General features: G+C 40.0%; 1 protein-coding gene across 11 annotated transcripts in view; it reads left to right on the forward strand.

Moving 5' to 3' along the window:
- The window catches only part of Frmpd4 (FERM and PDZ domain containing 4), a 727,289-nt gene that overhangs the window by 690,308 nt on the left and 13,337 nt on the right, over positions 1–23,644 (forward strand). For all 11 annotated transcript variants that reach the window (XM_060375727.1, XM_060375718.1, XM_060375723.1 and 8 more), the window contains 5 exons: positions 7,321–7,457; positions 12,285–12,411; positions 17,233–17,322; positions 17,867–18,049; positions 20,197–20,335. In XM_060375727.1, the coding sequence (XP_060231710.1) occupies positions 7,321–7,457; positions 12,285–12,411; positions 17,233–17,322; positions 17,867–18,049; positions 20,197–20,335 (676 nt within the window). The remainder of the gene's footprint in view (positions 1–7,320; positions 7,458–12,284; positions 12,412–17,232; positions 17,323–17,866; positions 18,050–20,196; positions 20,336–23,644) is intronic.

Here is a 23,644-nt window from a genome sequence, read left to right on the forward strand (position 1 = left end):
ACCCCTTCATTGTTTTATTCCATCCCCCACTAAGCTCATTGAACCATAAATAAGTGTGTTGTCCTCTTTTCATTTTTACAGTTGATTATGAAATAATGTAATACTTCCATAAATGTTGTAAGAGTAGCGATCTACATCCTCCACCCAGATTTACTCATTGTTAGTATTTTCTCCTGTGTACTTTATATTTAGTGAGGTACATATTACTTGTATCTTTCGTTAAAGAAATCTACAGATAAACATGTTTTTCTACAGTACATGAAAGCTAGTTACTCTCATAATATATGATTTTTACTTCTAAATATGCTATTTATTTTTCAATAACAAGGACATTTTCGTATATAAACTTTATCCAATCAACAAAATCAAGAAATAGGACATCGATGTATGCCCCTTATCTCATCTTTTACCTACATCCAAAATGATACCTATTGTCCCCAAAATGTCCTTTATGCCATCATATTATCTTCTAGAATAAAATTCACTGTGGATCTAATTTTGCATGTAGTTTGTTTGTCTTGTCTCTTTAGTGTCCTTAACCTCTTTAGTGACATTCCTTATCCTCCTTTTATGACTTTTGTGACACTGAGTTTTGAGAAGTACTAATTAGATATTTTATGGTAATATTTGCATTTGGGTTTCTCTAGTATTTTCTCACAATTAGGTTGAAGATATAAATTTGCAAAGAATTATATAAGTGATTGTGTCCTCTGTATAGCACATGAGGAGCCACATGGTGCCACTTTATCCCCTTAATTATGAGGCTAACTTTGACTCTTTTTTTTTCCTTGTTCAAAGTACTCATTACTTTATTCATTACTTATCCCTGAGGTATAGCTGATAATCGTTAATACAACTTTATGTAACCAGTCTTAATTAGTGCTGAGTAAATTCTTAAAAGTATAGTACTATAACACCACCAGAAATTTATTTAGAAATTCACATAAAGCCATTTTCTACTTTTCATCTTATAACAATATTTAAAACAGAAAGAACTCAGCTTGTGCTATCTTCAAGATGGACTCAGCAAAGTTTGTATTTCTCTATTGGGGTGAAGCAGGTGTAATCAGCCTTACAGCACACTAATTATTTTCTAGAATTAATCTCTGTTCTTATACCCTCTCTCACACACACAGCTTGCTCACTGCCTTGCAGATGTGACCACTTGTCAGAAATCTGTTTCTTGACTTCTTCCCCTACTGGACCACACAACACTGGAGTTATCTCATATCAAAGCCATAATTTATATTGAGAAATAGTCTTTTTTAAATTTTTTTCTTTATTAATTACACTTTATTCACTTTGTATCCCCCCCCTGTGGTTCCCTCCCTTGTCCAGTCCCAATCCCTCCCTTCCTCCACCCTCTGCATGCATGTCCCTCCCCAAGTCCACTGATAGGGAGGTCTTCTTTTCCTTCTTTCTGATCCTAGTCAATTAGGTCTCATCAGGAGTGGCTGCATTGTCTTCTTCTGTGGCCTGGCAATGCTGCTTCCCCCTCAGGAGGAGGTAATTAAAGAGGAAGCCAATCAGTTCATATCAGAGACAGTCTCTGTTCCTATTACAATGGAACCCACTTGGATACTGAACTGCCATTGGCTACATCTGTGCAGGGGTCTTAGGTTATCTCCATGCATAGTCCTTGGTTGGAATATCAGTCTCAGGAAAGACCACTGTGCTCAGATTTTTTGGTTCTGTTGCTCTCCTTGTGGAATTCCTGATGCTCTTCCAGAGAATCTGGAATTGATTCCCAGCCTCTACATGGCAGTTAAAAACCACCTGTAATTCCAGTTCCAAGGGATCTAATGACCTCTTTAGTGGACACTGAATGCATGTGGTATATACACATACATACATACATAAATACATACATACATATATACAGTTAAAACACCCATACACATAAAAATAAAAATTCAAAAAATATCTGTTTGTTTAATGTGTAGTACATAGTAATAGAAACACTCAGTGGGCCTATAAACATATCTTCTAACATTCATAAATACAAAAAAAAGGGGGGGAAGACAAATGTGAGCCAAAAGAAAGTAGATATGAGGTGAAAGAGAGATACAAACAAAATGCATATGGCAAATTAGGAATGTTGGTATTAAGTGGCAATAAGCCCTAGAAATCAGAAATGAAGTCAGAGAAAAAACAAAGCAGAACATTCTACTGCATTCTATTACATAGGGACCCTCAGGAAAGAACCCAGTAATTTTCCCTACCTCTGTGGGTTTTGGATAAGATTTTTTTAAGCTGAAGAGTAGACTTAATGTTCATGAAGATAGTCCTGCATCTCCAAGGTAAGTTCAATCCTATTAGGTGTTTACACCCTATTTATCAAAAATAATTTTAAATATATACTGCATTTTCCAACTAAACAGTGAGACTATCGTGTGTTTGGGTTTTCTTGGTGTTGAATTTAGGTCACAAGCACCCCTTAATTGGCAACAATGACCTCTGTTCCCCTAATAGGCTAGGAAACTTAGCCAACTACAACTGAATGAAGCGAGGAGTGTGACTCTCAGCTGATCAGTTACTGCTTCTTCTCCATACTACTGCTGGGCATCACTCCGAGGCTAGGTCACCTTGTGTTACAATTATGATCTAGTTAGTTGCAAATGAATAGCTCCAGGTACCTCTTAGTATAAAGCTGTAGATACTGAAATGCAAGTATGGGTTGTTTTCTATGATTACATTCTCATCTTGATAACAGGATGGTGCTTTAAAACCATTCCGCTTCTGTTTAGACACCACAAAAAATTCCATTGCCTTTGTAAAGGGCAAAAACATGGCTGTGCTTGTTCTAGGGAAGAAAGACAAGGAGTACCACTAAAGCTGATCACGTTATGTTTAAGGCGTATCTGCTCAAATTAACTGCATGGAGAGTTTTCTCATTTGAAAGACATCTTTTCCACCAGAGGGCTAGCTTCAAAATAAGACAACATGTTTGGTGAGCTTGCCTGAGGACTGAAAGAAAAAGGTTGATGATGTTTCTTGTTTCTTGCCTTGACTTTCATGTAGGTGATAGATTATCTACCTCCCAAAGGAATAGGCAGCAGGGGAGATGAATAACCATATACTGTGGGTGATGGAGACTAAAATCAAGCTACTATCATCTTATATATCCCCTTTAGCGTATAGGGCATGAACATTTTTTGTTTTTGTTTTTTTGCCTCAGACTCTACTCAGAAATGACTATATCACAGAAAGTGTGGTGGGTTTAAATGAACACATCTGTCTACTTACTAGAAGTCAACAGGTCTCTTGTGTGCCCATGTTGATTTTAACCTACTACAACGATACAATGAAATTGCCTGGAGAACAGAAGAGGAAGCAGAAACCATGCACTGCACTTTACAAAACTCAAAATCAATTTAACTTAGCGGGCTCTTAATGAGGACAGTCACCATAGGCCAGATGAAGCGTGAAGATGCAAACAGATTTCAGTAGTGATAACATATATTTATCTGTGAGTCATTAATGGCCCATGAGGCTTTTTACAAATTTTAGCATATATCTTAACAGTAAACTGTAATAATCCAGACTGTTCTGATTCGTCATGATAATATGCTTGCTGATTTTTTTTCTGTCCACTCTATTCAGAAAGAAGTTGTTCCTACCAAGTAATAAACAGGGTACAACCCTTAAGCCACTGAAATCTTTGCAAACACATATTGCTTTCCTCTTTGACATATATTAATCACAAATGATCTTTTTATAGGCCTAGAGTAGGTCCTGTTAAGACCTCTATTTAACAAAATAGTTGTTGCTATTCACTTGTGAGACTGAATCTTAAGTAATATATTAAAGAGTAATAAAATGATAATCTCTCTTGTACACCCATACACAAAAACACATATACATACATATGTGCATACATGCACACATACATACATACATACATACATGTAATTCATATTGCACACTACTTCCCCAGGGTCATTCTTCAGTAATTATATAATAATCAAGTGACCAATTGCCTTGTCAAAAGATTCACTCAAAAGTCTCTTAAATGCAAATGTCTTAGTTATTGCTGTGATGAAACACCATGACCAAGGCAACATTTTTAAAAGCATTTAATTGGGGTCTTGCTTATATTTTCAAAAAGTTCATGCTATCATAGTGAGAAGCATGGTGGCAGGCAGGCATGTGTTGGAGCAATAGCTGAAAGCTTACATCCTGATCCACAGGCACAAAGCTGAGAGATATAACTGACAATGACATAGGTTTTTGAAACTTCAAAGCTCACCCCGATTGACACACTTACCAAAACACAAGTACATCTCCTAATCCTTTCCAAATAGCCCCACTGACTGAAGACCAAATACTCGAATATATAAGCCAATGGGGTTATTCTTGTTCAAACCACCACAGCAAGGCACATCAGAAATGGGAAAAAAAAAAAAAAGATTCTAGGCAGAGTTCTTAGGAAAAGTAACAATAATGGCTTGTGTTTCTATAACACATTCCATTTTATAAATTAATCATCTTAGAGCTATGATGGCAAACTTGCAAGTTAGTTAGCTCTCAAGTTAATTGTCCTTAAGTGTTCATCCATTTTTTTTTTTTAGATAAGAAAACTAACATGTTATGGCAAGCATAATTGTATTAGTATTTGGCAGAGCCTCCCATCAAACTTGGACTTTTATGTCTAAATTCTGTACAAAAAAAGCATACCTTCTGTTGTAAATCCTTATGCAGTAGCAGTCTTTAAAAAAGTTCTTTGACAAAATAACCTCTCACAAAACAGATAGTGGGGCGGAGGCAACATCTCAGTCCGTAAAGAACATGAGAACCAAGTGTGATCCCCAGAGCCTGCATTCACCAAAAGTAAGACCTAGCAGCACATACTTGCAATCCCAGCACCAGGGAATAAAGACTGGGTGATCCCGTAGGCATACCAGCCAGCTAAGCTAGCCTAGGAATTTACCTAAATTCCTGGTAAATTCCAGGCCTGTGATAGATCTTGTCTAAATATGAAAATAAAAAGGTGAATGGTTCATGAGGAAACACATTCAAAGTTGTCCTTTGACCTACACACATACAGGCATACATATGCATGTGTATCCATACGTGCTTGTGCCTCTAAGCTTGTGAGCACACACAGGCACACACCACATGCTGGGAGTCCAGTCTCTTAGAGAACTGAATAAAACAACCTTATCTAGGCTGTTAACACCTTGGAGCCAAGATTGACTGCCTCAAGCCCTGGGCATGATTGTTAACATGGAAATAAACAAAACAAAGTAGCAGCTTTAATTTGTTTTCCAGGGTATTTCCCCAGCCATGTTAGGCCCTACTTCTTGACAGACCTACTTCAAAAACAAAATGTTATGTGTTCCAGTAAGCTTAAGATTTCTCAGGAAAGCAGGAGGGAAAGACATTATTGGGGGTGCATTGGGAGGAGAATCTGGCTCACTTAGAAATGAAGCAATGGACTGAGAAATATGTATCCATTGATGTAGATACAAAGCATAAGTAAGATGCAATACAGAAGCCATGCAGTGATACCTGCTCCTAACTTTGGATAATCAGTGTATGTGGTGATTACTAATGTGCTTTTCTCAGAAAGGAAGCAAAAAAAAAAAATGCAGCATGGGTTTCCCTTTGATGCTTATTAGGGACAAGGCAAAGAAATACAGTAAGGATGCAGGAAAGGGGTATGTTGGTATGTTTTCTAGACCTAAAATTCAGTTTCCAATATAAAAATCACTCATCACTCAGCACACACACACACACACACACACACACACACATACACACACACACACACACACACAGAGGCACACACATACACAGAGAAAACTACTTACATGTTTTGCATGTTTCTTCTGCACTCAGCTCCCAAATTTGCCCCTAACAAGAGAGAAGAATACAAGACTCCAGTCTAGTCTTTGTGGTCACACAGGACCATACCATTTTGTAGCACATGCTCAGCCACTCTGGCGGATTGAGAGGCAGCCTGGTGATTTCAACCAGGCTAGCCTTGAATTTATAGTTCATTATGATGATTTGAATAAGAATGACCCCCAGAGGGGCATATATTTGAATGCTTGGTCCCCAATTGGTTGAACTATTTGGGAAGATTTAGGAGGTTTGACTTTGTTAGAGGATGCGTGACACTGGAGGTAGGCTTTGAGGTTTCAAAAGCCCACATCATTCCTAGTTAGCTCTCTGCTCCCTCCTTTTGAATAAGGATGTGAGCTTTCAGCTACTGACCCAGCACCATGCCTTGCCTGCCTGATGCCATGCTCCTTGCCACGATGGTCATGAACTCACCCTCTGAACTGCAAGCCTCCAATAAACTCATCCTTCTATTAGTTGCCTTGTTCATGATACGTAGAACAGCCAGAGAAATGTTACTAAGATATCCACCTACCTCAGCCTCACAAGAAACTGAAACTATAGTGTATAACGCTATACCCAGCCTACATTTTGACCCTACCCACAAATTTTGTGAGCTGAACAAATGAATTCCAAGAGACGTGGACTGATTCTCACATGATTACACATTTGGAATGGGAGTGCTGCAGCCACTCACGTGAGTGAAAGATTTTTATAGCTACCCTTACAGCCCTCTCATGCAATCCCCAAGCAACTCTAGTGAAGTGTTTCCTATGAGTCCCGCTCACGGATAAATAAACAGAGGACAAGAGTCCAAATAAATGCTACGGTTTCCGACACGGTAGCTATTGTTGGCTGGCAAAACCAGGAAAGCAACCGCCAGCACCACACAAAGTAAGAATAAGAATGAGATAAATACATTTTTTTTCGAAGTGTGCTTACAGCTGCCAAGAACAGTTTAGGGGCTTCACATTGTCAACTACGTTAGTCCTTGAAACATCCTGTGGGTGGGAAACCATCACTCCATTTTAAAGAAAGGAAAACTGGGGCACAATCAAGTTAGGAATTTGCGCAAGGCCACACTCTGTATGAAATGAAGAAGTCTGAAAGCCAGGCTTCGAAATCCAGCAGCCGAGCTGCAAAAGCCACATTCCTCCACCAGTGCTTCTGTGTTCAGTTGCAGCACCTGTGTTTGGCAATTCCATCCCTAAATTCCTAATTATTTTTACAAAAAGCTAAATATTTAAATAACAGCTTGTCGATGATTGTTAAATGTTTTGTGTGGTCTCTGTTTTTGTGCAATTAAATTCTGACGCAGCTCCAAGCAGCACGGTGGAGATGTTTCCACATTTAGCCTCAGTGGCTTAGAAGTGAAGGTTGAAACACTGGGGAAAATGTGTGTCACCTGTTCCTCTAAAGGCAGCACAAGGCAGCTCATGCTCTGACGAATTGCGCCCTCTGCTGGTCTCTTCACAGAGTTGTAATGATGTCGTTCAGGAGCGATTTGGACCGGAGCTGAAATATGACATTGCCTTGCGGCTGGCCGCGTTACAAATGTACATCGCCACTGTCACCACCAAACAGACGCAGAAAATCTCCCTAAAATACATTGAGTAAGTGTTCACCCTTGGTGCCAGTGTTCACCCTTGGTGCCATGAGATGCTGTGCGTATTTCTTTACGCTTTTTTTTTTTAAATTTTATTTTTCTTTTTAGTTACATTTTGTTAACTCTGTGTCCCAGCTGTATCCCGCTCCCTCATTCCCTCCCCAACCCCACACTCCCTCCCTGGTCTCCTCCCTGCCCCTTTCCGCTTTTGTATCATGACAGAATATTTGTAAACTAGTGGCAAAATATACAAATATTTTGTCTTTTGTAATAGAATAGATCTATTTCTCACTTTACTCACCTTTAGGAAATTGCAGGCAAGATGAAAGTCATTTGTGTAAAATGATCTGGAAGTCCAAGAATGATTGCTCACTCCTGCCTTCATATCAAATATAGCAATAGAGCATACAGAGGCAGAAGGCTTGCTGTAAGTACAAGGGCAGCCACATATCAAGATCTTGTCCCCAAATCATCAAGATAAACAAAGAGGATGGCCTGGTGATGCGGGCCTGTAACTGCAACTACTCGTGAGGCTGTGGCAGGAGAATCCTAAATTCTTAAGCTGCAGAGTGAGTGCAAGGCTAAACTGAGCATCTTTTTGAGATCCCATCCCAGAATGAGGGGGAAAAAAATGAGTATTAGCACAGTCAACATACAGGCCTTACTTCAAAGATAAAGGAGTAAACTGAGGTATACCATGATTAATTTGCTTGTTACTTTCCCAAGTCACAGGACAGGAGGTGGAAGTGGGGCAGAGTTAAAATCCCAAGCGGTGAGACTGCTCTTTGTGTCTTAGTTTGCCCAGTAGACTGAACTACTACTGGAGCCTAATTAGGCTTAGCCACCTCTTAAAAATACACCAAAGAGATAAGTAATAAGAAAAAAAGAGAGAGAAGATACATTTTATGTGGTAGAACTGAGAAGAGGAACAAGAAACAGATATACTGAGCCCCAAATCTGTCTTCAGGATATTGACATGAGATGTTGATTTAAACAGAGGTTTAGGTTTAAGTAGATAGCAAGAGGATCTGTAACTCAGCAGCCTTTGGTCCAGGTGTGATCCTGCCCACCACTGTTCTCTGCTGCATGGTTTCAGATAAATTGTAAAGACTGTGTGAAATTTCTTCCTTGGAGGCATATTCCTCCTCTGGATGTTTTTATCCAGGCTTTAGTCTTTGCCTTTTTCTAGCATGAGATTCCTGGAAGGATTCCAATACCTGGGAGTTCCTTTGTCTTAATATTCCTGTAGCACAAAGGATGGGCATACTTGTCTCTTTAGAATTCCTCCTATATTGCCAGGGTGTTTAAGGAGCACAAGGTCTCAACCTGTAGGTTGTGACCCCTTGGGAGGGGTCAAGTGACCCTTTCACAGGGTTGCCTAAGACCATCAGAAAACACAGGTATCTACATTACAGTTCATAACAGTAACAAAATCATAGTTATGAAGTAAGAGCAAAATAATTTTATAGTTGTGGTCCACCACAACATGAGGAACTCTACTAAAGGGCTGCAGCAGTAGGAAGGTTGAGAGCAATTGTTATAGAGACCTGTTCTGAAATGCCTTCACAGCAGTGTCCAAAGTAATGTCAAAAGTTGGGCCTGGTGGCTCACACCTATAATCTGAGCATTGAGGGAGTCTTAGTTAGGAGAATTAAAAATTTGAAGCCAGCCTAAGTTACATAATAAGACCTTGTTTAAAAAAAAAAAAAGTGAGCAGGAGAGATAACTCAGTGGTTAAAAGCACTTGCAAATGACCCAAGTTGGGTGCCTAGTATCCATGTGGTGATTTAAAACCATCTGTAACTCCAGTCCCAGGCCAAGTTGGTACCCTCTTCTGGCCTCCATGGGCACCAGGTATGTATGTGATACACATACAGAAACACATGCAAAACATTCATACATATGAATCTTTTAAAAAGGAATTCCACAATCAGGAAGCATGGTGCCTTGGTATCATAATGCCTTGGTATCTGTGTAGAAAAAAAAAAAGCCTTTTAAAGTGACTGGTAAATATGTCACACAATAAAGTTGGCCCTGTGAATCACATCTTGTTTGTAAAGGATGGATGCCTTCTCTTGCTGAGTATGCTATTTTACCACCCCACCCCTCCTTGGCCAAGAAAGATCCTCTTTTCTTAGAAAATTGATGGTTTGTATTGCCTCCAGCGGATGAATCTATTTAAGGGTCATCCGTTTGGAGGGAATGCTCAGTCTCTCAGTAAAAGATTCACTATCCTAAACACCACTTACTTCATCCCAGCAGCTCTTTATGCTAACAAAAAGGAGAACGGCTGTGTCAGAGTTTACAGCCAGATTGAAGCCATGTCTCCTTGCCATGTTAAAAGCATTGAATTTCTCCCCATCTTCACTCAAAACATAAGCAAATGAGTATAATCCTACTTTTCAAAGACACATAAGTTCCCAGGGGCTACTTGTAAAGTTTCATGATGCCCTACTAACTAACCTGGGTGTTGCATTGGGGAGAACTAGAGCTCCAATTTACTACCCACACTGTTCTGCCAATTCCCAGTTCAACTATTGCCACTCCCCAGAGTGGTCCATCTCTCTCTCTCTCTCTCTCTCTCTCTCTCTCTCTCTCTCTCTCTCTGTCTCTCTCCCTCTCTCTCTTCCCCCATGGTATCCATACAGTGTCTATAGTCTGAGAGACTATCTGTTCACAAACAGTTCTCAAGTTGGCTGGACATATTCATATGTTCTTTCTCTACTATCTAACGTCCTTAGGTACAGATAAAACTGGATGCCACTTGAAAAGGTGCCTACACAACCTGAAAACATATTCAGACAAGTAAAACGCATTTGGGTGGCTGAGGACACTAAGGTGCTTGCTGTGTAAGCATGAGGACTAGAGTTTAACATCCAGAATCCACGCTTATAAAGCTGGCCATGGCATGTGTCATATGCATATAATCCCAGCACTAGGGTAACAGAGACAGGTGGTTCCCTGGGACTCGCTGACCAGCTAGCATAGATTAATTGGTGATTTTTCAGGTCAGTGTGAGATCCTATCTTTAAAAAACTAGCACATCTTTGTGCCACTACTCTCTGCTCACTTCTCAAGTAGAACATTGTGCAGACCAGAACCTCTCAAAGGTTACTAGCTTGACTAGAAGTCTTGTAGTCTGCAACAGTGTTGGCAGCAATCAATTCTTTTTACCAAGTATTGATTGAGCATTGTATATAATGTTTGCATTAGACAGTAGAAAACACTAATTTTTGAAAGATATCATCCTGACCAATCAAGGAAATTGTTATCTGAGTATAAAGAGGAGACATAAAGATATGCTGGTAGAATAACACACATCCAGAATACCTGGAAAGCACAAATTAGTCTTCATGGGTTCAGAGGGGGGTTTGGAAGACACGGAGTTAGGTGGATAGGGAAGTTGGTGAATCTTGGAAAATGAGGAAACGGGGATTACTATGATCAAAACATGTTGTAGAAAACTCTCAATGAACTTATTTAAAAAGATATAAAGATATGAAAGACAGTCATTTAAGATAATAAGACAGGGCTGATGGGATTTGACTAGTATGAATGAAGCCCTGGGTTCCTCATAAGCATTTCCTCTCATACATACATACATACATACATACATACATACATATGTTTATATACATGTGTATCATATTCACACTTTATTTTTTGATATTTAGAAATTTTTCTTTTCCTTTATTTTTTATACAGTACAACCCACGCAAGCCCCCACTCTTTCACTCTTCCAAGTCCCCCCTACACACACACACACACACACACACACACACACTTCCCCTTTCCCCCAGATGCATTATTCCTTCATTTCCCTTCAGAAAATAGCAGGCCTCCCAGTGATATCAACCAAAAACAGCATAATGGGATGGAGGTGCAATAAGATTAAGTATGAACCCTCATATCAAGGCTGATCGAGGCAACTCAGCAGGAGGAAAAGTATCCTGGGAGCAGGCAAAAGTGTCAGAGATAAGAGTCCCACAAAAAAAAAAGAGTCCCACAAAACCCACAAACTAAACAACCACCACATGCATGCAGAGGACCTAGTACAGACCTGTTCAGGCTTTGTGACTGTTACTTCAATCTCTATGAGCCCCTGTGAGCCCTGCTTAGTTGATTCTGTAGACCGTGTTCTCATGGTATCCTTGACCCCTCTGGCTCCTACAATCCTTCCTCCACTTCTTCAGTGGGGTTCCCCAAGCTCTACCTAATGTTTTGGTGTGGGTCTCTGCATCTGCTTCCATCAGCTGCGGGAGGAATTTTCTCTGATGATAATTGGACTAGGGACCAACCTACAAGTATAACAGAATATCATTAGGAATCATTTCATTGTTTTTTTTTTTCCTTTTGGTCAAATGTTTTTGGTTCTACCATAGGTCTCTGAGCCCTAGCACTGAACCTCCGTCAGGTGTGTGTGTGTGTGTGTGTGTGTGTGTGTGTGTGTGTGTGTTTTAAAATAAAGATACAGTAGCTCTAAGGCATACAAAATCAATGAAGACAGTAAGTACAAGCTGAGGAAATTAAAGAAAACACATTGGGAATATCTGGATATAGGATGTATTTAAGAGACACAGAAATGGGTTGAACAAAAGGTCTCTTTACTGTACATAGTTAGTGTTCTTTCTATAGAGTGAAGAATATATATGTTTCCTTTTAAATGTGAACATAAGTATCAATGATCCAACAGTATATTTCCTGCATGTAAATGAAAAGTTGCCTCCCTGTCTTACCAAGAGTCCACTTGTTCCAACAAACAGCAGGGTGCCATTTGGTTTTATATATGTCATCACCACAAGAACAGTGAATGAAAGATGTGCTTTTTTTGCAGGAAAGAATGGGGACTAGAAACTTTTCTTCCATCTGCTGTGCTGCAGAGCATGAAAGAGAAGAACATCAAGAAAGCACTCTCCCACCTTGTCAAAGCAAATCAAAACTTGGTACCACCTGGTAAAAAGGTATCCCAGTTTCATTTTAATAGCATCTAGATTTTTTTTTCAATGCAGTTTATTCAGGAACCTTGAACAATCATCTGACCCTGGGGAAAGCCAGCCCACAGCTTAAATAGCCTCTGGGTAGCCAACCCCAGCATGCCACGTGGGCAATGCAAATAGGTCCACATACATGGAAGCAAGCCAGATCCTCAGCCTTAGCCAAATGTGGAATTGTTCGTGACAGAGAGCACTCACCATCGGGAAGGTGGAAGGCGGAAACCAGCTCCATCTTTAAGGCGCGGCATTACGCAGCTCTCTATAGTTCCCCCTTTTTGTTTTAGACGCATCAGGCAAGAGTAGCGGTCTGATCTCTGATATTAGAAATAAATTGGGACTTTGTACTGATGTTCATTTAGGTGTCATCCACCCAAAGAGCATCAGTTCCGTCCGATACCTTTTTATCAGAGGCGGGACCTGGGGCATCAACCCGCATGCAATCAGACATGCTCTTCTCTGGGTCCAAAGCGGCTGACCCTGAGTGCAGTGCTTAGCCTCGCCTCCTAAGCATAACATTTTGGCTTTTTATGGTAGCCAACCATGCTTGGGAAGACTGTCCTGCTTCAATGGCTGGAAAGGCCTGAATGGTCATGGCTACATTACGCTGTTGTGAGACTCTAATCTTGCGTATATACCACAGGCAAACCAAGGAGACCAACACCAGAAGGCCTGCTAACGCTCACCTGCCCATTCCTTCAGATGATTCATGGCTGCAGCAATCCATGATGATAATCCTGTGGCTAGTCCTGCGTCCACTCTGGTAGAATTTACCATGACAATGGCCACTCTCAGCTGCTCCATCGTAGTGTCGAATTCTCCAGTCCAATTACCTAAAATATAGCTAGACAATTGTTTAGACAGATTTGCAGCACAGGGAAAATTCTCATGTTGTATGTTAGTGACTCAAAGTCCAGCATACTTTCATTGACAGCCAAGTTGAGCGATTTGCCATAGGGTATCAATTTGCTCCTGCACGAGGTCAATCCTCTGATTGAACACCATCAAGCCTCCTTTTAGTTGAGCATTAATTCCTTTTTGTACATCTAAGGCATGAGCTACATTGGCTAAAAGGTTATTCAGGGTCTGAGAAGTCTGCATAGTATGACTCCTGGCTAATGCCGCGGTGGTAGCTCCAACAGCAGCCAATGAGATGGCAGTAACAATGGCGGCTGTAATTCCAAGATCTCTTTTCTGTCTGAAGAGAGTCATAGCGTGAGGGGCATCAATGGGCACAGGCACCCAACGAGGCATGCGAGTAAGCATCTAGATTTTTAAGCAGAGAGGCTTGCATGCATTTAAGAAAGCATTTAAAATTATCCCCTGAAAAAAACATATTTGGCACACCATATTTCCAGAACTTTGTACCCTATTTGTAAATATCTAAAAGGAACAAAAGTAGCAATCCTTCTGCGAATCTATTTCTTTCTCAAGGGTTGGAAACTACTTATTGTATGGAGCAGGGACCTTGGGGTGTTCACATGAGAGAATTTCTGATATTTTCAGTTATGGTATCAAATCACAAGATAATCGGATAATTGTACATTTTCATCCTGTGTCTGGTTAAATGCACAGAGCAGCTTAAATGTACAGCAGCTAGTAAAGGGCCCTGCAGTCCAGTTACTGTGTTCATTACATTAGGGATTCTTTCATAGGGAGATGTTGATATTTGGCAAGAAGTTGTTCCTTGCTGAGGTATCAGGATGTTGTGCTAGGCTTTGTGAGATATGAAGCAGCATCCTTAATCTGTACTGACCAGGTATCAGTGTCTCTCCTCCATTAATTATTACAAACAAAATTGTGCCCAGATATTTCTAAGCACAACATCATTCTAAGGAACAAAATCACCACAACCACCATGACCCTCTACCACCCACCACTACCACCAGTGACAACCATTAAATCCTACTTTGGGACAAGAAAGAAAAGTTATTTCTGTCACTAATCATTAGTGTTAAAATCTTTATATTCATTTCTGTTTTCATTAAGTAGGAGACACACAAAAAACATTTAAAAGTATCCTGTTGGTCAGAAATAGAAAGGTATGTTTGAGAAGTAATAAAAGAACAAAGATTCCAGTAAGTAGAAAGACAAGGAGCCTTAAATCTCTGAGCCTATAAAATGGAAACAACCTGAATCCAAACTGCAGCTGATATAAGCTATTGAAACTTGTCTGACCCCAATACAAATCAACATCCATGTGGGTAGTTCTTTGGTCTTAGTATCCTGTTTTCTGTCATTTTTATAAGGCTTTACCCCATAAACTTTTTAAAACATATAATCACATTCAGTACACTCTTGGCTACATTTTCCTTCCCAGTTTCCTTATCACCTCATTGTGCTTGCTCAGCTTCAGAAAAATAGCAAGATGCCATGGGTCAAGGGTTTTATGATTCCTAGGTCTAGGAAGATGGCTCAGATGGCAAACTACTTGTCACACAAGAAGGAGGACTTGAATTCAATCCCAGAATCCATGTGATGATGCTGCATATGGTGGCTAACACTTGTAATCCTAGTGCTGGGGAGATGAACACAGACTTCTTAGGGCTCCTTGGGGCTCACTGGGGCTCACTGGGGCTCACTGACCACCAGCCTAGCCCACTTAGTGAGCTTCAGGTCTATGAAATACCATCTCAAATAAAAGCAAAGCATCTGGCTCCCGAGGAATCACACCAGAGGTTATCCTCTGTCCTCCATGCACACATGCACACATACACTCATATACATGCATACCTTCATATACCTGCACACACACACACACACACACACACACATTTTATAATTTTGGTTCTGATTTACCCATAATTGATCTCTGGTAACTAATTTTATTTTTTTTCAAGCCTAGCCTACTGATCTTACAATAATTAGCAACCACCAATATTAGTTCATTCTTTCATCTATTATGTACCATCTATATGTATAAGTCTGTGTGTGTGTGTGTGTGTGTGTGTGTGTGTGTGCTTCTCCTATAAAAACTAGCATTTCCAGCCAAGAGTGAGTAGTTTGCTTAAATTGGTTTGGCTTTTTGACAAGATTTGGGGTGAATGAATTGTGCAAAATCATAACTACACAAAGCAGCACTTCTTGTTATAGTTAGCAATAGTGTTGGAAAGTCATGCGTGATTGAGACGGTCTTTTTCAGTATTTGCTACTTAATTTATACTTTGTTGAAAATTTCACTTTTGATAAACATTCCTTGTGCATTCAATATGAAACAGGGACTGATTTTTAGTCAAATTCTTCTTTTTCAAATGACATGAAAGCCTACATTTTTAATTTTTTATCATGTATTTATTTTATTCACTTTACAACCTTGTAACCTGTTCCCTCCTCCCCTCCCAGTCCCACCTTCTCTCTCTTCCCCCTCCCCTTTTCAGAAAAGGGGAGCTCCCTTTCCCATCCACCCCAGCTCATCAAGTTACAGCAAGACTGTCTTATTCCCTTTGGCTTGTCAAGGCAGTACTATCAGGGGAAAGTGATCAAAAAACTGGCAAATAAGTCCGTGTCCAGTGCAGTCCCCACTTCCCTTACTATAGAACACACATACAGCCTAAGCTGCCCATCTGCTACATCTTTGTAGGGGGCCTAGGTCCAGTTCATGCACAGTCCTTGGTTGGTGTCTCAGCAAATCCCTCTGGGCCCTGGTTAGTTGTCTCTGTTGTTTTCCTTGTGGAGCTCCTGTCAAACCCAGGGCCTTTTCTCTTTCCTCCCATTTTCCCAAAAGACTTCCTATGCATCACCCAGTGTTTGGCTATGAGTCTCAGTATCTGTTTTAATCTGCTGCTGGGTAGAGCCTCTCAGAGGACAGCTATGCTAGTCTTCTGTCTGAAAGCATAGCGGAGAAGTGTTCATAATACCATGGGTTAGCATTCTTCTATAGGGTAGAACTTTGGTTGACCCAGCATTGGTTGAAAAGCCTACATTTTTTTATTTCTAGACATTTATAATTCATGAAACTCAGTAGATTCTCAGAGTTGAATTAACAAAACAAGGATTTGCATAGCAAGCTCACTTTCACAGTGATTGGTGTTCAGCAAGTTCATTTTCCTTGAAAACTTAAAAAGAAAGAAGAAACTTGAGAGAGGAGGTGTGCAAACCTGCTTAAAAGCTTTGCATATATTTAAGGTACACCTAAAATTCTGTGTGCAGGGGAGTCTACCATGTCATGGGAGAATTTACATGTCACACCCCTTTGTCTCTAATCACAGTTGGATGGTGTCCCTATTGTAAACTCCTAGTGATCAGACATTTCCAGGGAGCAATGACTCACCTTGTTCTCATTTTGTTGAATAGCCTGAACCTTGTGTCTATACACAAGCAAACTTCCTTGACCCCCACCAGACACATACATACATACTTCTCTAAAAGCAATAAGATTTGAACCTTGATGTTATATTAAAGTCCATCATCAGAAAACCCAGGAAATAGCAACTTATTGTCCTTCCTATTGAAGAGTCTTTCTCACACCCCATCTCCCCAGCAATAAAAGCATCCTTTGGGTCTGAAGGTGAAACTCAGTTGGTAAAGAACACAGAGCCCTGGGTTCTATCCCAGCACTGTGTACATTGGGCATGGTGGTACTTACCAGTAATTCTGACAGTCCAAAGTTTAAGGCAAGAGGATCAGAAGTTCAAGGTCATCCTCAGATAAATAGCACATTTGAAGTCAGCCTAGGACACATAAAACCATCTGTCAAAACAACAGAGCATTCTTGTCATGTGCTTTTATTTCTACAGTAGAAAGAGTCCCTCCCACTAGAGCCCACATATGAGCTTTCTTTTCTCTCCTCAGCTGTCTGCACTGCAAGCCAAGGTCCACTATCTCAAGTTTCTCAGTGACCTGCGACTGTATGGGGGCCGTGTGTTCAAGGCAACATTAGTGGTAATTTCATTTTCTTGCTTTTTGTCTGGAGCCATAGAAGCCTGCCAGATGTCATGGCACAGGTTGTCTTCAAGAAGTTATCCTGGATGCTATTGCAAAGAAGTGGAAAATCTTTCCTGGTCTTTAATCCTAACTGACTTCACCACAGTCTGAAGATACCTTGAGAAATGTTTGATCTAGATAGTGTTGCTGCAGTAGTCCCTGGAAAAAGAAATGTGAAGAAAGAATGGAATCCAAAGTCTCTTAACAATGGTGGCTTTTCAGTCACTGAGCGCGAAGTGGGGGAAAACCCATAAGTCTCACTTCTAAAAGCTTCTGATGTTTATAAATATATTGTATAATGATAATATTTACTTTCTATATTGTTCATAATTTATCAGTTCCTCCATACACTCATATGTGAGTCCTTCTAATAATACAATGTGATCCAGAAAAAATTTCCAAAGAATATATTGTGATCTTACAAAACATTCTCTCAGGCTGATATTTACATGATGCTTCAGAAGTCCAGGCTTTGAAATATTCTGTCATCCTCTTTCCTCAGCAGGCAGAGAAGCGCTCAGAAGTCACTCTTCTGGTTGGTCCCCGATACGGCATAAGCCATGTCATAAACACCAAAACCAATCTGGTGGCTCTTTTAGCCGACTTCAGCCACGTCAACAGGATTGAGATGTTTACAGAAGAGGAGAGCTTGGTGAGGGTGGAGTTGCACGTGCTAGATGTAAAGGTGAGCCTTTAGAATTTTGACCCATGGCCCTGAATTGAACAACTCGTTTCTAGTAGCATTGATGGTGTTCACCATGCAGGAAAGAGTTAATGTGTAGAGGGCCTCAAATATGCCATATATTTTTTGGGAGGCGAGTAAATAATAAATTCAAACAACTCTAGTCCATGGTTCTAGTCTTCATTAAATTGCTGTGTGATTTGGGGACTATTTGTTATATTTCTTCAGAAGCAGTTTCTCCATCGATTCACACACAAAAAAAGCAAGTTATGTCATGTCACAGTCCCCTCTGGTTGTAGAATACTGAATCATATAACTGGGGAGAATGTGTTCCCATCTGAGGTTCTAGACTGTATTATTCACATGTAGATTCACTGAAAGTTCCCCCTGCTTCTTTGAATTCTCATTCTTTTTGGTTAAATTGGTCCACTATGGCAGAGTTGAAGGAATGGATTCGAGGACACTGGGATGATTGTAAAGAGTTTCTGCAGAGCAAATCAGGATGAACCAGCATGCTCTGCAGCAGGAATGTATTGCTATCACAGAGCATGGAGGCTCACATATATCACCTGTACACATGGGATGTCATGGTTTTAATCCAGATGGCTCCAAATGACTTCTAGCCAAACACAAGTATGGCAAGATTCTTGGAGTGCTTATCCTAGTTCAGGGCCCAAGATACTGAAAGAAATAGTCACATAGTAGGGAAAGAACATAATGAATATGAGCTGGAAGTTGTCACCAGTAAGAAGAATAATATTTCCACAGAGAAATGAGTGAGAAGGCCTTGTTAATGGTCTCCTACCTGAACTGACTACTGGTTGGGTGTCTTAGGAGCTGAGCAAAGACTTCAGTTCAGGTAGAAAGGACAGTTCAGGGATAGAAAGTGTTTTGGATAGAAAGTTTTGGAGAGAAAGTGTTAGTTACTCTAATGGCCAAGGGAAACCTGACCAGTGTCCTGCTCCTGAGAGTGAGAAATAGAAACCTGCTACTTTGCTGTCTTTGCCTTGTTTTTCGTCTGCTTTTTTGTTTGCATTTTCCCTCCTTTGCTCTCTCTTTCCACAAGAGCACATCCTTCCAAGAGAATGACAAAGGCTGTCCCATCAGCACTTCCTTCCACACTCAAGATACATGGCCTCCTATGAGCTCATTATTTCCAGTTTTAGCAGTGTCTCTTCCCAGCTTGCAGTTCTAGTTTATATTTGTGTAAATTTGCAACTTCTTTTAGAAGCGTCCTTTTCTCAGATCTCTTTGACACTTTCCACCCAGTTCCAACCAAAATTTCAACTTGCGTTTTATTTCCCTTCATTTTCACTACAAACCTAACATTTTAAATGATATTTTTAGAAATGTGTATGCATGCACGTAGGTGCTTTTGTAGGTCAGGAGACAGTATTGGCTCTCCTGAAGGTGTATTTACAGGCAATTGTGAGCCACCTGATGAAAGTGTAGGAAACCAAACTCAGATACCTGGGAAGAACAGTACAAGCTCTTAACCAGAGCCATCTGTCCAGCCCCATGAATCTCAAATTTAATATCCCTGAGGCTTTTGCATTGTCAGCTTGATTGTTTTGTAACTGAAATAACTTAGCCTTAACTATTATCCTTTAGACAATTAGGTATTATAAAAGAAAACTGGTGTTTCACGGGGCCTGGTACTTGATTCATTCCAGAATGAGTTGAAAGGGAATTTTAAATTCAGTCTATGAACTCCCATACACACAGTGAACACATATGAACTCTATGCTGTCTCTGTTATGATCACCTTTCTGCTGCAGAAAACTGGTGCATTCTTACTTGTTCTACAGAAATCCACTCCCATTGTCTCTAACACCCTTAGTCTACTCCTTTCACTCCTCTCTACTTGGCAATGTTGCTCAGGCCGCGTCCTCTGCTTCTCTTAGAGCTTTCCTGACTGTTAGCATTGATCCGCTGTGAAGTCAACAGGCTTTGGAGATTGTGCCTCCTCAGTGTTTCCTCAGTAAGGCATCTCGTGTCATCTCTGAGTTTCTCTCCTCATTTATGCTTCTCCAATGGAATGTTCTCTCAGTAACATCTTTTGCTGCTTACAGTTCATAAGCATTTATACATACTTTAGGCAAGAAAATTTTAATGGAAATTTCCTTCTTGTGCATTTCTTTGTTGTAAAGCCCATCACACTCCTTATGGAGTCATCCGATGCAATGAACCTGGCCTGTCTGACGGCTGGATACTACCGGCTGCTTGTGGACTCCAGGAGGTCAATATTTAACATGGCCAACAAGAAAAATGCAGGCACGCAGGACACAGGTATTTTTTGTCTACATTCATGAAACGTTGACCTTCCTACCTATTCTTTGAGACTTTGAGAACTCAACAATAATAATCAACAACAGAATTCAACAGTAATGGTCTATACTTAAGAATACTGATTCCAATGGCTGGGGAGATGGGAAGTACATTCCATACAAGTATGAAGACCTGATTTCCAAGGTTTAAAGCCCACATAAAGCTAGACCCATAATACATGTCTGTATTCCCAGTGTTCCCACAATACGAGAGACAGAGACAAAAGAATCCCAATGAGCTTGTGGGCCACCTAGCCTGGAGTACACAACTCAGCAGCAAACAACAGAGATCCTACTTTAATCATAGAAGACAAAAACCAGCACCTACATTTGTTCTCTAACCTCCACATGCATACCATGGCATATGCATGCCTGTACATACAAAGATACATACATACATATGTACATACATACACACATATGCACATACACATAGACAGATGGACATACACAAACGCACAGGAAATTTTGGTACTGTGTTTGCCTAGCACATATGAGACCCTTGGTTTAATCCCCATTACTAAGAAAATAGAAAAGATAGGGTTGTGCCTATAAAAAAATCTAATTTCCAAATATAACACAAAGCCTTTAAGTACTGATGACATTGATTAACTATTAAAAATAAACATGCTGATTTACCCATTACATCTGGAATGTAACTTGTAAATGACAGGGTCTTGATTCAAAGACAGTGGTTTTATTGCTATGAAGTTCTACATTCTTTTTCCCTTCCTTCCTTCCTTCCTTCCTTCCTTCCTTCCTTCCTTTCTTTCTTTCTTTCTTTCTTTCTTTCTTTCTTTCTTTCTTTCTTTATGGTGCCTGTGGGACAGAATCCAGCTCCTCACCTAGTCATAAGTACTGGATAGACGTTCTGCCACTAAGCTGTTGCCATGGTGCAATAGCTACATTTCTACTGCCTCACTCTTAATATGACTGGGATCCTGAGAATTAAGTTTCCTGCTGTAGAATTTCTCTTTCTTTAAAATCTTAGACTAGCTTTGACATCTATGAACTCACTAATCTATACTAATTTATGTGCGTATGTATGTATGCATACATTTATTTAGTAAGACAAAGTGTATAGCCCAAGCTAGCCTGGAATTCACTGTGTATTCCAGGCTGACCTCAAGCTAGCACGTTTCTGATACTGCCTCCGGGATGCTGGGATTCTCAGTGTGAGTTATCACACATGTTTTGAACTTAGAAGTTCTAGAAGAAACTTATTCCACCCTGGTGCCATTTAGGAGCCATTATAGGCACTGAGAAGACAAAGATATCATAGAGTTTACTCCAGCCACTTGATAGGACAAAATAATCCTAGAATTGGTGCAGGGAAGGCCATAAATGTTAAGTTGACTATTGCAAAAAGTGCAAGTAGCTATAATTTGTTTCATGACCTATTCCTTAGTCTTCATTTTCTTCTGTCTGCTGTGGGTACCCAATAAATATAGCTGATAGACACTACCATGCAAGTCAGAACTACTGAAGCATGACAAAATTAGAATCAAGGACCCCACAATATGATTTCTTTTTTAAAATGGGAACTACAAGCTAGACATAGTGGCATAAGTGCAATTAAAGCACCCAGGATTTACTCAGTGGTAAATCACTCAGGATCACGTCAAGTCTAAGGCCACCCTGGGCTTCGTAGGAAACTCCAGGACAAGCAGAGTTATATAAAAAGAGTGTCTCAAAATAACAATAATGACAACAATAATAAAAGAATTCTAGGGCTGGGAGATAGCTTACTGGGTAAAGGCACTTTCTACTAAGCCTAAAAATTCTGAGTTTGAGGTCTAGGATCTATGTGGTAGAGAAAAAGAGCCAACTTTTGAAAGAAAGCTGTCCTCTGACCTTTACATGCTTTCCATTGTAAATACACACACACACACACACACACACACACACACAGAGAGAGAGAGAGAGAGAGAGAGAGAGAGAGAGAGAGAGAGAGAGAACAAAATTCATTGTCAGTATCTTTAAGGGAGAAAAAAGAAACATCCTTTCATTTTCAAACTGAGTCTAAAACATAAATCTTCATTGAAGCATGTGGATTCATAGCTGTACATATAGACTTATGTGTTATTTATTATGATAGGAGAAGTAGAAACAGTTTTAGTCATGGATAAGAGGCAGCCATACCAAAAGAAAGAAAGAAAAAGAAAGACAAACCATGCTCAGAAAGCAGCTTTGACTTTCCAGACCATTTTAAGTGGTATGGGTTTTCAAATTTCTCAAAGTTTAAGTTTCTTCATTCATGTAATTCAGCTAAAATTTTACCTTGAAAAGTAACAATTAGGAAAAAAATCTACTTACAATTCCTAAAGTGATGTCCAGTGATTCTAATAATACTCTGTTGATGGGGGAAATGATACAAAAATAACAGTGAAAGTCAAAGAAATATAAAGGGGAAAGGAATACACAGAGGCAATGAGAGGCCCTGAGAGTTGCAAATGACTAAAAATGATGAGAAAGGGCCAAGAATGTAGCTCAGTAGTAAAGGAATTACTTACCATGGCCAAGCATCTGGGTTTCATCCCCGGGTTACACAACAACAACAACAACAAATAATTTAAAAAGGGACAGAATGAAAAGGAAGTGGTAGGCTCCTACTCTGTTCCTTGTTTTCTCCCTCTTCTGATGTACTTTCCATTTGTCTTTCTGAGTGTGGATTGATTATCCTCCTTTTCACTTTGATCACACTTTGAAAGGGGAGGAGGACCTCCCCTATCAGTGGACTTGGAGAGGGGCATGGGAGAAGAAAAAGGAGGGAAGGTGGGATTGGGAGAAGACGAGGGAGGGGTCTACAGCTAGGATACAAAGTGAATAAACTGTAGTTAATAAAAAAATAAATTAATTTTAAAAAAGAAAAGGAAGTGGTAAGTACATACAGAGACTCTTGTGGTGAACATTTTTACAACCATGTTTTTTTACTGAGAGAGATTTACAGCTATTCAACAATGACCTTTGAGATTCCAAAGAGCAGCTGGGCAATTTAACGCAATCCTTTCACATTGGCAAACCAGTGTCTGGCCTTTTATTTTCAAATTGTAAAGTTTACCCAGAAAATAAAACCTATTTTTTTTTCCAGTGAGCTGTTCAAATTGTACAGGTGCAAGGACAAAAGAAAACCTAACAGTCTAAAATGATTACAGTAGTAAGTAAGGTCTTAGTGCTGTCTAGATTTTAGTGACACATGATATGATGCTCAGTTAAAATTGGGAGATAAAAAGACTTAGTTTTGAAAGGTGTTATCACTGGGAAGAGGAAA

Source organism: Meriones unguiculatus, chromosome X (assembly GCF_030254825.1).
Source record: "Meriones unguiculatus strain TT.TT164.6M chromosome X, Bangor_MerUng_6.1, whole genome shotgun sequence".
In the NCBI taxonomy this organism is placed as follows: domain Eukaryota; kingdom Metazoa; phylum Chordata; class Mammalia; order Rodentia; family Muridae; genus Meriones; species Meriones unguiculatus.